Here is a 14,851-nt window from a genome sequence, read left to right as displayed (position 1 = left end):
GATTTTAAATGGGACACCATGTAGCGTCCTTTAGTGTCCTTAAGTGTCCGTTTACAAAGGTGTCCGATTTTTCAAGCGGACAGCAAAATTCTACATGTAGGAGGTAATGGGCTACTCATGGCCGCTTATCTCATGTGCTCCTGACTGTAGAGTAGTAATGGATGTGTTACTGCCATGTTACTCTATAGTTATAGAACACCACAAGCTGTAGGGGACCCCTTAATATATTCCTATGATAGGCCGGGGCCCCACGCGGCATAAAGGATTCAAAGTCTCTGCAAAGTGGATGGGATTCTAGCAAGGGGGCGCCCTGAAAAGGCCAAGCTTCTGTCTGCACTGACTAAGGCTGGATTCACAATAAATACTGAACTAAATATTAGTAAATAAGTGTGTGTATATATATTATATATAAATAATGTGTATGTTTGTATAATATATATATATGTATATATATATATATATATATATATATATATATATATATATATAAAATCCGGTATTGTTTTTTCTATTGCAAACCCTTTTGCCTGCAGAGGGGTTTCTGCCGTGCAATTTGTGGGATAATCCCCAGATTTGCTGGTGTAGATATATTATTTGTATTTGCTGGTATATATATATATATTAGTGTATACACACAAGTTAAATTAACAAGAATTACAAATCTCCCCCTTCCCTAGAATAAATATAAGAATGGATTATGTACATTACAATATGAAACAAGAGTCAAGTTTCTGTCTTGGGCACTGCCATAGGAGAGGACACAAGACTTAGGTTGTTGTAATGCAAACACTAGTCAGGTGGGCACCGCCCCTAAATGGCAGCTACATGGCACCTCTGGACTGAATAGATATTTAATTAGTTTCAAACAATAGAATCTCCATTATTGGGTAAGTTTTAGTGAGGACATAAATGGGCAATTGAATAGACATGTCCCCATACAATTGCTAATAAAGGGGGAGTGACCACAACTTCATTAAGAATCTCCTGGCTATAAGATGGGATGGAGAATTGGTCTCATTGCTATTCCTAGAATTGCTCTCTGGAGAAGACATCAGTGGACACATCTTGTTATATCTTACTGACTGGATCTGATATTTTTCCTAAAATCCAACAACCCTTCTTATTGCAACCAACTGGCCGTGAGAACCTCTTCATCCATCCCACATCACTACCCAGGTAAGTCTGCTCCTCCATGCTTTATAGATTTGGGGTCATTACTAGTAGGTTTGGGGTCTTCTTGCCTTTGTTGCCTTCTGACTAGAACATGATCATTACCCTTTTAGTTATCAGCCATAGATTCTAATGTCCAATGGCACAAATTTGTTATATATATATATATATATATATATATATATATATATATATATATATATGTTATACTCCCATCCTATATGTAATGGTGGATGTACAATGTGCCCCTTACTCTATTTACATGGGGAGGGGGTAAAACATCCCAGTTCTAGAGAGTAGAGGGGGGTCCTATAGATGGGGGATAAATATTTCTCTGTTATATCTCCTGTAACCCCTAAGAGTAGTTTGTACGTTCATGTCGGTGACTTTGTTCCATTTTCCATCTTTGCTTGTTGCTTTGTCAGCATAACTATGTGCCAGCTTGTTCTTTGCATGACAAGTTATCCTGTTACTTGGCACCATTTTGGGTACAGATAAGTTCTGACATGGCAGCTTTGTCCGGCGGGTCATTACCATTACGGTGATTCCCTATTTATATTGGTTTATTATGTTTTACCACTTTTACTAAATAAAACGTCATTTTTCAAAACTGAACAATTTCCCGGGGTCTCTGTATTCTGATGCCTTTCACTTTCTTACTGTTGTATAGATGGAGATATGGAAGGGCTTTGTATTTGCAGAGTAAGATGTAGTTTTTATTGGTACTTATTTCTGTATTTACTTTATTACTATATTGGGGGAGGTGAGTTGACAAAAATCCATCACACGGTATAATCTCTTTCTCCATATATATATATATATATGACCATATACTAATCCTCCATATACTGTATATTCCTGTAGAGTAATGTTGAGTCTCTATTTTGTAGGAACCACAATGGACGTCATTAGCGTTTTCCATGTCCAGGACATCTGTGAAGTCTTCTGCATAGTAAAGACGCTCGGAGAAGGGACATATGGGCAAGTGGTACTTGCTCAAGATTACAGAACAGGTAAGTGAGAAAGGTCACAATCAGACTCTGCATGTACTGTAGACTAATGACGGCAATATACTCTATTATTTAAAATTTTAGGCAGGTGTAGAAAATTTCTTGAAAGTAAGAATGCTTCCAAATTATGGTTTTTGTTTTCGGTCTTTGCTGCAGATTTTGATGTGTTTTTTGAGCCAAAGCCAGGAGTGGATTGAGCAGAAGTTATAAGAGCTTCCTATAGATTTCCTATTACTTTCTTGGCTTTGACTCAAAAAACCTCTACAAAATCTGCAACAATAAAATCTGATAGATGGCAGATCCCAAATAAATCAGTGAGATCCACCATATCAAAGACCGGTCATAATAAAATGTCTCTTTTTGGATTTTAGGAACTCTGCTGGCAGCAAAACTTCAAAGAAAAGAGAGGACGGATCGGAATCTGTTCCTTTCTGAGCTGTCGTTGTCAGTCCGTCTTTCTGAGCACCCCAGCATTATCAGGACCCACCCCATCTTCATAGAAACTCCTGAACATTATATACTGACCCAGGAGCTGGCACCTTCAGGAACCATGCATGAGCTTATTAAAGACCAGGTAAGAAAAGCCTACTTTATATGTTCTCCTACATACAATATCCCTCTTCTATACTGTTACATACCAAAGGCTAGAGGTAGGCATGTGATGTGACATAGGCTGACATCATGACACTTAGGAATACACTGAGCCCTACAATAGGTGGAGGAGACTCTCCTAATATTACAATGTTTCATACAAAATGGCTGTGACAGTAACAGATTGACCTGCTGCTGCACCAACCACATCATCATCTCTGCCACAGTCCTATATATGTGATTATATATGGTAGTATATACCTACATCTCATAATACTCATCTGATTTCTGCAGGTTGGGATGCCTGAAGATCGTCTGAAGCGGTGCGCTGTCCAAATTTCAAGTGCTCTGTCATTTATGCACATGAGAGGTCTGGTGCACCGGGATCTAAAGCCCGACAATGTCTTCCTTATGGACCCAGAGTGCCATCAGATAAAGTTGGGAGACTTCGGACTCACACGTTATGCGGGCAGCCTCGTCCCAATGATGTCCCACATCATTCCGTTTATGGCCCCAGAAATATGCAACTTGAAGAGCGGTGAGTATCTATATTTAAGTGCTAGTGTGGACACTTGGGCTTTTGGAGTTCTTCTCTTTGTTGCCTTAACAGGTTATTACCCCTGGGAGGGGGCCACTGAAGAGGACGGGATGTACCAGCGATTCAGACAGTGGCAGCAAAGTTCAGGACTTACACCGCTGCCTAGAAATTGGGAGACTGTGACAATACAAGTGTTACCGATGTTCAATTTACTGTTTGATGAAGACCCCTCTGATAGACATTCTGTGGTCTTGGACCGTATTCACACACCATGGAAGGTTATCATTATAGAAGACGACGAAAGTGAAGTAATCGTCATATCGGATGATGAAGACAACACAGCAAGCCCCGGCAATCCGCTCATGAACATCTATTCAGGAAACCATCTACATATCGGAGCTGAAGTGGAGATCGCCTAAGGCTTCTTGCTGGGGCCGTCATTCTTGTAAGATCTTGGTGGTGAGTACTACAATATAATTATCAGCTATAGTGGAAGACATAATATATTATTGCCAACTGCAGAGATAGCTCTGGTGATACTACAAGTTTTTTCTTTCTGTCATGTGATCAAGTCTCTTCAGGACATTTCCCAAGTGACCATGGAAGAAACTGCAGAGAGTCAAAAAACTGGAGATGATGTTCAGATGCTGAAGAATCTTGGCAAGGAGGATCTCTGGTCACATCATCATGTCTTGTGAGAAGGAAACAGGTAACCCCCAGTCAGTGTCAGATACATTTTATGGGACAATCTAGATAGAACTCAATGCTTATATAATTCACTGCTTTATTGTTCAGAAATATTGGGGTTTGTTTGTTTTCTTTAATTTTTATGATTTTCTTTAATTTCGGTTATTTCAGTCTCATATAGGTCTATGACATGGGGACATTATTCTTATTAGATTTCTTCCACTTTAGGAAATTCCTACTTGTGATCTGCTGGAATCTGTGGTGAGACCTGGCAGTAAGTGTTTAATGTCCCTGCACTGCCCCCCCAGGGGGAATGGCGGCTGTCGGGATCACTTTTTTTTCTATAGGGAGGGGTTTGCTGAACATTTGTGTATAATTTATTAATCTATTGTATTTTATTTCAGCAGGAAGCAATTTCTCTGTAGCAACATAACTGTATATAGGGAGATCCCTCTGATACTAAACCCATATATACAAATACCCATATATAGATATAATCATATACACATATACCCATATATAGACATACCCATATACCTTATACACATATACCCATATATACATATAACCATATAGGGTTTCACCAGCATCATAGAAGGGGATTCTTTACAGTAAGAGCAGTGAGGCTATGGAGTCTCTGCCCCATGAAGTGGTGATGGCGGATACATTGGACAAGTTCAGAAGGCCTGGATGCCTTTCTAGAACAGAATAATATTCCGGGTTATGGATTCTAGATTTTAAGGACACGCTGATCCAGGGTCTTATACTGACTGCCAGATTGGAGTCGGGAAGGAATTTTTTCCCTGAATAATTGCCATAAGCCTCATGGGGTTTTTTGCCTTCCTCTGGATCAGCACTGTAGGGACTGTAGGGTTATAGGTTGGACTTGATGGACTATTGTCTTCATACAACCTCATCTACTATGTAACTAGTTATAGACAGTCTAGAATGGGATTATTTTTAGGGATGTGAATAGTTTGTAACACTTGTTAGTTTCCTTTACTGCCATTTAGTTAGACTGGTTTGCTTTGTTAGTTAGTGTAGGGACTCGCAAGAAAATGAGGACCCTTGACGTGGGTTGCGAGCTTACATGTTTTTGCCAAAATATTTTTTTACACCCTTTGTTTTTAAAGAACAATTTCAAATTTTGGCAAAAATATCACCAATACCTCATTATCTGACTGATTTAAATAAACGTTTTTAAATAAGTTTCTGTGTCGGGTTTCAATTTGTAAAATGTTTAATGTGAAGAGATTTCTGCCGTTCTGTGGACATTGTATGAGCTGAGCTGCAGTAATGTCTTCACAGAACGTGAGATGTGAGATGTGGACCAGGCCTGAGAGGTGGATTACAAATTATTCTTGTGGGGAGAAAAATCCAAGATTTGGCCATTTCTATGAATGTTATAAAGTGATGCAAGTCTACAATTGTCAGATACATAGAGCTGCCAGGTCTCTACCTGTATACTATTACATTGTAGGATCTCTGCAGACCAAGGTCTGTCAATCTCAGCCTATATAGGGCAGCCAATAAGTAGTGGTCCCATCTCTAGAAGGAACCAGACTAGACCTGGTGAAATGTAAGAAATGTTTCCAAGTCAGGAGACTCGGGGTCGCTGAATAGAGGAATAGTAATAGGTCTAATCATAAGACAAAATAAGTGTGCACATAGACTGCAGCCCCCGCCACTGAACAGCGCTGCCACACGCGATAGTTTAACTACTTGCTGCAGCCATTTTTTGATTTTGCATTTTCAGGTTTCCACTTCCCGCCTTCCACAAGTCATAACATTTTTATTTTTCCATTTATAGAGCCATATGAGGCTTATTTCTGTATGGCGCCATTTAACACTGTGTGTGATATACTGGAAAGCTTGGAAAAAATTCTGAATGGGGTGAAATGAGAAAAAAACAGCATTTGCCCCATTTTTTATAGGCATTATGGTGTTCACTGTGCAGTACAAAAGACATGTTACCTGTATTCTGTGGGTTGGAGGAATCACAGTGATAGCAAATTTTTTAAAGTGGGTTTTTTTTTTTAGAAGTTTTAAAGCAGTTTTGATGATGGGTCATTATTTGACAAGCTGAAATATATTCTTGAATATTTAGATTTTTGTTGGTAAATTTTCCTGGAGGAATTCTGAAGGTCTGTGTGAGGGAATGATATGGTTACTCAATATCAGAGGGTTTATTCTCTTTTATATAAATGGTTTCCTACCTGTGACATTCTAGCTCTTGCCTTATACTGCCCGGGCATTTTATGAGAAGTAGTTTTATCGCAGCTGGTTAGACACAGGTCAGAGACCTCCACCCTAGTTAACACAAGGTCAGTAGGAATGGGTTATTTTTTTTTTTTTTTACACCTCCTCATATCTCCCAACAGTTAAAGAGGACTTTTCATGGTTTGGGGCACAGGCAGTTCTATATACTGCTGAATTCAGTGCACTGTCGGGTTTCCTGATCTGTGCCCCGGGTAAAGAGCTATCGGTGCCAGTACCGTAGCTCTTTACCTGTGCCCAAATCGGTGAAAGGTCCTCTCACTGTTGTTCTCTGCTATCAACCATAATCAGAGGCCACCAGTCACATGACTCATGTTAGCCAATTAACAGAGGACAATACTGACCCCTATTAGCGAAGGGAAATTTGCAGGTCATTATTAGAGGATTGTATCCAGAGGATGGAGGAAAAAAAAAAAAAAATATATATATATATATATATATATATATATATATATATATATATGAGATGAATGGACGCAGCTGGCACGCAAGGGGTTAAGCGGCAGGACGCCGGCCCCGTCTGCGTGCCGGCTCCATTCATTCCTATGGGTGCGTGCTATTCGAAACTGTCGTTTCGAATACTACTCGCTCATCTCTAATATATATATGTGTGTGTGTTGTTTTTTTATATATACAGTACTTTATAATAAAAAAAATTTGCAAAAATTGCCCAAATTTTGTCCTAATAACGCTGAAGAATAAAAGATTATTTTAGAGAAAAAAAAAACCATGGACTGCACATCCCAGTATATTACATTGATCTTTGCTTCTCAAAAATTAACACAAGGTTATTAGTATATGTTACTATGTGTTGTGATGGTGGTTGCCATGTGGTACCCCCCCCCCCCAATAGAGTAGGCACCCACTATATAGAGGTCGCCGTAACCTGGCTAGTGGGCTTATACACCATGATCAATATGTATACTAAGAACCTCGTATTATTTTTTTGTAGATTTTGCTGAGACGCATACATCAGTGTATAATACTAGGATCTGCATTTGCTTTGCTTGGTCCCAGCGCTCCTCCCGTTCGGCCCAGGTGGCCTTTATTAGCAGGAGATTATATAAGGGATGCATCTATTAGCGCTCAGTCCTATCACTGAGGACATATGGTAAGGGGAACTTTTTGGGGTCTGTTGACATGGTGTAGTGCTGTCTGGTGACTGTGTCCATAGAGAGGTGTTGTCCAGAGCCTCGGGGCTTTGCCTGGTAGCAAGCAGGGCTGTTTTTTGTGAAAGTGTAGCCCCAAATTTTATTATATCAACAGAATTGTCATATTTAGTTGATTCAAAAAGCAGTGGTATTGAGAGGGTCTTAAAAAAAAAAACTAGAACTAGAACTAACTTATAAATGGGGGTCTACATACTTACAATAGTAGAAAAAACAAAGTAAACAAAGGCTCAAATACTGAATTTCAACTATAAAGTGCAAAAAATGTTGTCAAAAAGACAGAAATTCATAAATGAATAGTTTATTAGGAATAATTAATAAAAATAAGAAAACAAAGTAACAAAATGAATAAAAATAAATTACATATAAGACAGGGGAACCAAAACTACCAGAGAACAATGTGGCAGGTGCAGGGATCATACTGGTGCGGGGTATAAACATATAATGCTGCTGTAAATTGTACAAGAGACAATGTCTCCTGATGAAGCCATATCGGCGAAACGCGCGTCCATTTGTGGTAAGGTCCCATTAGGATTTACTAAAGGTGCTTTTTTCCTGTGGGTCTACTTTGGTGATGTTTGGAACTTGACCAGGTTTTCTTGTGCTTTACTATTAGCCTCTGCCTTGTTCATTATTATGCGCACACTTGGTCACTTTTCTTTACTGCTATCTCTTTCAGAACGGTTGATGCTCTATATATCCGCTATATATGTACCTGTTACATTGTACACCCTGCACCCCTATTACATGGTTTTGGTTGAGGGATTTATGGTTTATATTTTTACCATCCTGCTATATTGAGACATTGTCTCTTGTACAATTTACAGCAGCATTATATGTTTATACCCCGCACCAGTATGATCCCTGCACCTTCCACATTGTTCTCTGGTAGTTTTGGTTCCCCTGTCTTATATGTAATTTATTTGTATTCATTTTGTTACTTTGTTTTCCTATTTTTATTAATTATCCCTAATAAACTTTATTCATTTATAAATTTGTCTTTCAGACATTTTTATACTTATACTTTGTTCCTATTATATTCGCTCCCGGGTTCACACTAATGTTCAATGTCTGTCTGCTTTCTGAGCATGTGCAGAAAAAGAATAGACAGTAATAACTGACAAAATAGTGGACGCCCGTCCGTTACCCATAGACTTTAATGTTAAAAAATAACGGACGCCTGACATCTGTTACGAAACCGATATTTTTCATAGACACAAGTCCGGCTTGCAGGATGTTTTGTCCGTGAAAAATAATGGACATGTGATGGATTTGGTGCAAACGGACATTAATGGTCACTAACAGACCCAGAGAGAATCAAACTGGTTCACACCTGTTCTTGGGATTTCGTTCTTTGGGTTTGATTAGTGACCCCAAAAACTGAAATCCGCTTAAAAGCAGTTACCCATGGACTATATATATCAAAAATACTATATACAGTCTGTGTGTGTGTATATATATATATATATATATATATATATATATATATATATATTAGTAGAATATCCACAACATCCGTTTCTTTACAAGCCCCGAGTCCCGTTGTTCACTTGTCTCAGCTCTTTGACACAATTTTCAGTTCGTAGCTTTTGGATGAACTTACCTGATAGACGTTTGTTTTTTGGGCGGCATTAAACCAGTCCTTAGTATTGTGAGCCTTTAGTATTCACCTGCCACTGATAGGAGATGTAATAGGATGAATAGTAATCCAGAGCCGCCTCACACAGTATTACTATCACAGCTCAGTAATGGAAACCGCCTCACAGGCCCATAGCAGCCAATCAGAGCTCAGCTTTCACTTTACCTCAGCAGCTCCAGTGATGATGGCTCCTGTATAGGAAGCAATAATGACAATCTTACTATCAGGCAGTTTTGGCCTGACCAATATGGCTGCTCAGTAAGGCTGCTTACTATCTATCTATAGGCCCTCATATCTAGCTATATAACACAGAGGCACCACTCCTTCTTCAGATCAAATTAAAAACAATAAAAAACAGTCTTCACAAGGTAGGACAGAACCCAGCTCCTCCTCTCTCCACAGAGTTACTGGGAAGTTACTGGGGAGAGAGGAGGAGCTGGGTGCTGTCCTACCTTGTGAAGACTGATATATATATATTTTTTTTATTGTTTTTAATTAGATCTGAAGAAGGGGTGGTGCCTCTGTGTTAGGTACCGATACCCTGAAATGAGATCTTATACCAATAAATCTATTCTCGCTACCACTTCTGCCTAAAGAACTTCTGTACTTCCGAGAAAGTGCAACCAGATTTGAGTGTGAGAAATCCTTTCCCAACACTTTCTACTTGTCTGGTCGACCTTTTGAGTCGTAAAACAGTAGACGCAGCTCTCTACTCGGCCCCAACATACTAACACGTCACAAAACGTGCAAGTTACTACTACCAAATCACTGCCAAACAGAACATCTGCAGAGACTGTTCTATCTAGCTATACTGTATATAGATATGACGGACTATATAGATATAGACTATAATGGGGGCCGTCAGGTTTTCGCTCAGTTTCTGTCTGGAAAATGCAGAGAGGAAAGTACTGCTTTCATACAGACATGACATTTTCCATTAAACTTCTTTTATCCAGGTGTCTGGAATGGGGGCTGACTCCAAGGAGAGGACTAATCCTTTGTTGTAGGACTTCCAGATACAAGGAAGAACAAACACCAGTCTAGAGCCATCCAGGATAATTAGTGAGATCCTAATGTGATGCTAATGACTAGTAATTGGCTTACACTCTCTATACATTGGCCTTTCTATGTGGAGTCTGTGTATAGCGCCCCCCAGAGGTTGTCTGGTCTAGAAAGTAAGATTTTTTTTCTTTAGAACACTTTAGAACAAAGCTGGGTTTATTTTCTGAGGATTTTCTGTATTTCCTACAATTGAGTCACTTTGTAAGAAAGAATTATTCCACTTTTAGTAGGGAAGAAGCGAGTCCTCTCGTCACCAATATTCAATTTCTAACAAAACAGGTCCATCGTACAGTTATATGATATATTACAGGGACATACGGGCAAAGCTGACCAAGGTGCTGTTTTCCTGCCAGAAGATGGGCACTGCCATTTTTGGGAAGATTGTCAAGCCCCGGAACAAAATTGTGGGTCGGCGATCAATTACAAAGATAGACGGGAGCTCATTGAAGACTCCTAAAACCCCCAGGGGGTCTAATAAATACTGTACTAAATATCATTACATAAATGTGTGTGTGTATGTGTGTGTGTATATATATATATATATATATATATATATATATATATATATATATATATATATATATATATATACACACACAAATTAAATTTAAAAAAAAATTACAAATACAAATCACCCTCTTTCTCTAGAAAACATATAAAAGTAAAATAATTATACACATTAGGTGTCCTTGTGTCTAAAAACATCCAAATAATGTTAGTCGGGCCCTGAATATTATAATATGAAACAAAGTTAGACATTAGACTTGAATTAATGTAATTTCAGAACAAATTAAATTAACAATTCACTAAACAACCAATATACAGGTGAGCACCTCCATGACTCCAGGGGAGATTTATTCCCTCTCCATATACTAGGGCAGAAATAGCTTTGTGGGGTCTGACTGCTGAAACCCCCACTGATCCCTACCATGTTATACTCCCATCCTATATGTAATGGTGGATGTACAATGTGCCCCTTACTCTATTCAACTGAGGATGTGTGTGTGTGTGTGTGTGTGTGTGGGGGGGGGGGTTAAAACATCTCGGTTCTTGATAGTAGAGAGAATCCTATTGATAGGGGTTATAGGAAATATAGCACAGAAATATTTCACTCCTAAGAGTAGATGTGAATGTCGGTGACTTTTTTCATATTCTCATCTTTGCCTTCAAAAATTCATAAGTTTTTATTTTTCTGTCAGCATAACTATGTGCGAGCTTGTTCTTTGCATGACAAGTTATACTATTACTTGGTACCATTTTGGGTACAGATAAGTTTTGACATGGCAGCTTTGTCCGGCGGGTCATGACGATTACGGTGATTCCCTATTTATATTGGTTTATTATGTTTTACCACTTTCACTAAATAAAACGTCATTTTTCAAAAACTGAACAATTTCCCGGGGTCTCACATATATATGAGTATAGATTTCAGATTTATGATGGAGCTTCATTATGAAAGCAAATGCCCATAGACTTGGACATGACCATATACTAATCCTCCATATACTGTATATTCCTGTAGAGTAATGTTGAGTCTCTGTTTTGTAGGAATCACAATGGACATCATTAGCGTTTTCCATGTCCAGGACATCTGTGAAGTGTTCTGCATAGTAAAGACGCTCGGAGAAGGGACATATGGGCAAGTGGTACTTGCACAAGATTACAGAACAGGTAAGTGAGAAAGGTCAAAATCAGACTCTGCATGTACTGTAGACTAATGCTGGCAATATACTGTATTTAAAAATTTTAGGCAGGTGTAGAAAATTTCTTCAAAGTAAGAATGCTTCCAAATTATGGTTTTTATTTTCTGTCTTTGCTGCAGATTATGATGTTTTTTGAGCCAAAGCCAGGAGTGGATTGAGCAGAAGTTATAAGAGCTTCCTATAGATTTCCTGTTCCGTTTTTATAGTAAGTGTTAGGGAAAGGATTTCGGAAGTACAGAAGTTCTTTAGGCAGAAGTGGTAGCGAGAATAGATTTATTGGTATAAGATCTCATTTCAGGGTATCAGTACCTAACACAGAGGCACCACTCCTTCTTCAGATCAAATTAAAAACAATAAAAAACAGTCTTCACAAGGTAGGACAGAACCCAGCTCCTCCTCTCTCCACAGAGTTACTGGGAAGTTACTGGGGAGAGAGGAGGAGCTGGGTGCTGTCCTACCTTGTGAAGACTGATATATATATATTTTTTTTATTGTTTTTAATTAGATCTGAAGAAGGGGTGGTGCCTCTGTGTTAGGTACCGATACCCTGAAATGAGATCTTATACCAATAAATCTATTCTCGCTACCACTTCTGCCTAAAGAACTTCTGTACTTCCGAGAAAGTGCAACCAGATTTGAGTGTGAGAAATCCTTTCCCAACACTTTCTACTTGTCTGGTCGACCTTTTGAGTCGTAAAACAGTAGACGCAGCTCTCTACTCGGCCCCAACATACTAACACGTCACAAAACGTGCAAGTTACTACTACCAAATCACTGCCAAACAGAACATCTGCAGAGACTGTTCTACAAGAGATTCCTTTGAAGCGCAGCCATTCTTGGCTACTACCACTGTTTTGCTACTATTTCTTTAACCATTCTTGGCTTTGGTACAAAAAACCTCCACAAAATCTGCAACAAAAAAAATCTGCATTTCCACTTCAGCCTATATGCCACCAATATGTGGTGTGACTTTTGCCTTTCCAAGTACTGAAATGACTGCAACTGCTTCAAATAGTTGATCAACCAGTGGCCCTGGTGTCAGGCACCTGTCGTTCTTCCTAAGGTGTCCCAGCACTGCCTTATAGACATAAGATTGATGGCAGATCCCAAATAAATCAGTGAGATCCACCATATCAAAGACCCGTCATAATAAAATGTCTCTCTTTGGATTTTAGGAACTCTGCTGGCAGCAAAGCTTCAAAGAAAAGAGAGGACGGATCCGAATCTGTTCCTTTCTGAGCTGTCGTTGTCAGTCCGTCTTTCTGAGCACCCCAGCATTATCAGGACCCACCCCATCTTCATAGAAACTCCTGAACATTATATACTGACCCAGGAGCTGGCACCTTCAGGAACCATGCATGAGCTTATTAAAGACCAGGTAAGAAAAGCCTACTTTATATGTTCTCCTACATACAATATCCCTCTTCTATACTGTTACATAGCAAAGGCTAGAGGTAGACATGTGATGTGACATGGGCTGACATCATGACACTTAGGAATACACTGAGCCCTACAATAGGTGGAGGAGACTCTCCTAACATTACAACGTTTCATACAAAATGGCTGTCACAGTAACAGATTGACCTGCTGCTGCACCAACCACATCATCATCTCTGCCACAGTCCTATATATGTGATTATATATGGTAGTATATACCTACATCTCATAATACTCATCTGATTTCTGCAGGTTGGGATGCCTGAAGATCGTCTGAAGCGGTGCGCTGTCCAAATTTCAAGTGCTCTGTCATTTATGCACATGAGAGGTCTGGTGCACCGGGATCTAAAGCCCGACAATGTCTTCCTTATGGACCCAGAGTGCCATCTGATAAAGTTGGGAGACTTCGGACTCACACGTTATGCGGGCAGCCTTGTCTCAATGATGTCCCACATCATTCCATTCATGGCCCCGGAGATATGCAACTTGAAGAGCGGTGAGTATCTATATTTAAGTGCTAGTGTGGACACTTGGGCTTATGGCTTACAAGTTAGGAGACTGTGACAACAGAAGTGTTACACATGTTTAACTTGCTATTTGCTGAAGATCCCTCTGATCAACATTCTGTGGTCTTGGACGAAATTAATAACGCGTGGAAGACTGAGACGACCTATTTCATGGAGGTGGTAGAGGAGGAAGAAAGCTCAGTGACATGACTTTGGATATGGGATGTCCCTCACTCCTACCTAAAACCACCCAAACTACGGTAAATAATGACTTTGGAATAAATGCACAAAACACTTTATTTTGGTTGTAAAAATGGCCACAGCTTTATTAAACTCACAGAAGTAAAATAATGACAGAAGGAGTCAGGTGAAGTGCTAGACCACTGGGATTCACGAATACTGTGAGATCCCCAGCTGTCTGACATACAGCACCCGGCCAGACAGCAATAAATAAATAAAGGGGGGCAGCACGCTCCGGCTTGCAATTCTAGCAGAGCCAGTACACTTTAAGGGCACCAACGACCCTGTGCTTAACCACTGTGCCCGCCTCTGGATGACGTTACTATTACAACATCCTTCAGGCTGGCCATTTCTAAAGCTCAGCCTGTTCACCACCATGAGGTTTAACCTCCTCTATTAGTTAAAATAAGTCTACAATAACTTGCCTGCAACTTCCACCTGACTCCTCAACCGCCACAGAAGAGGCCATTTGACACCTTAAATGGACTCGACCGCCACCAAACTGAGTAGGAATGCACTAGCCTCTAGAAACCTTACATATTACAAGTCCCCATACTACCTGCCCGACAATACCAAGCTATGAATGTGGCTGAAAATGCAACAAAAGTGATCTGGCTGTAGTCAGAAACTAGTAAAGAGAAATAGACTATAACACTGAAATTGCCATAAATCAGTATACATGGGGATACCGCCATACCACAAACATGTAATTGCCAACCATATATGCACAGAAGTACCTACATCCCACTTATGAGGTGTGAGGTTCCACTTATGGTGGTAACTGTATACACATGATACAGATGTATATACCATGTACAAGAT

The 14,851-nt window shown here is 39.6% G+C and overlaps 1 protein-coding gene across 1 annotated transcript; it reads left to right on the top strand.

The window, feature by feature from the left end:
• Positions 1 to 3,908: 3,908 nt before the first annotated feature.
• Positions 3,909 to 13,847, top strand: LOC142198574 (serine/threonine-protein kinase SBK1-like). Its single transcript, XM_075269605.1, has 6 exons — positions 3,909 to 4,003; positions 4,105 to 4,114; positions 4,225 to 4,270; positions 11,692 to 11,814; positions 13,022 to 13,224; positions 13,536 to 13,847. Exons 1-6 carry the CDS (start codon positions 3,909 to 3,911, stop codon positions 13,845 to 13,847), a joined length of 789 nt encoding a protein of 262 aa, XP_075125706.1.
• Positions 13,848 to 14,851: the final 1,004 nt, after the last annotated feature.

This window comes from Leptodactylus fuscus, chromosome 3, assembly GCF_031893055.1.
Source record: "Leptodactylus fuscus isolate aLepFus1 chromosome 3, aLepFus1.hap2, whole genome shotgun sequence".
Classification (NCBI taxonomy): Eukaryota; Metazoa; Chordata; class Amphibia; order Anura; family Leptodactylidae; genus Leptodactylus; species Leptodactylus fuscus.
The sequence above is the reverse complement of the archived record's forward strand: the minus strand, read 5'-3'. Positions and strand labels throughout refer to the sequence as shown.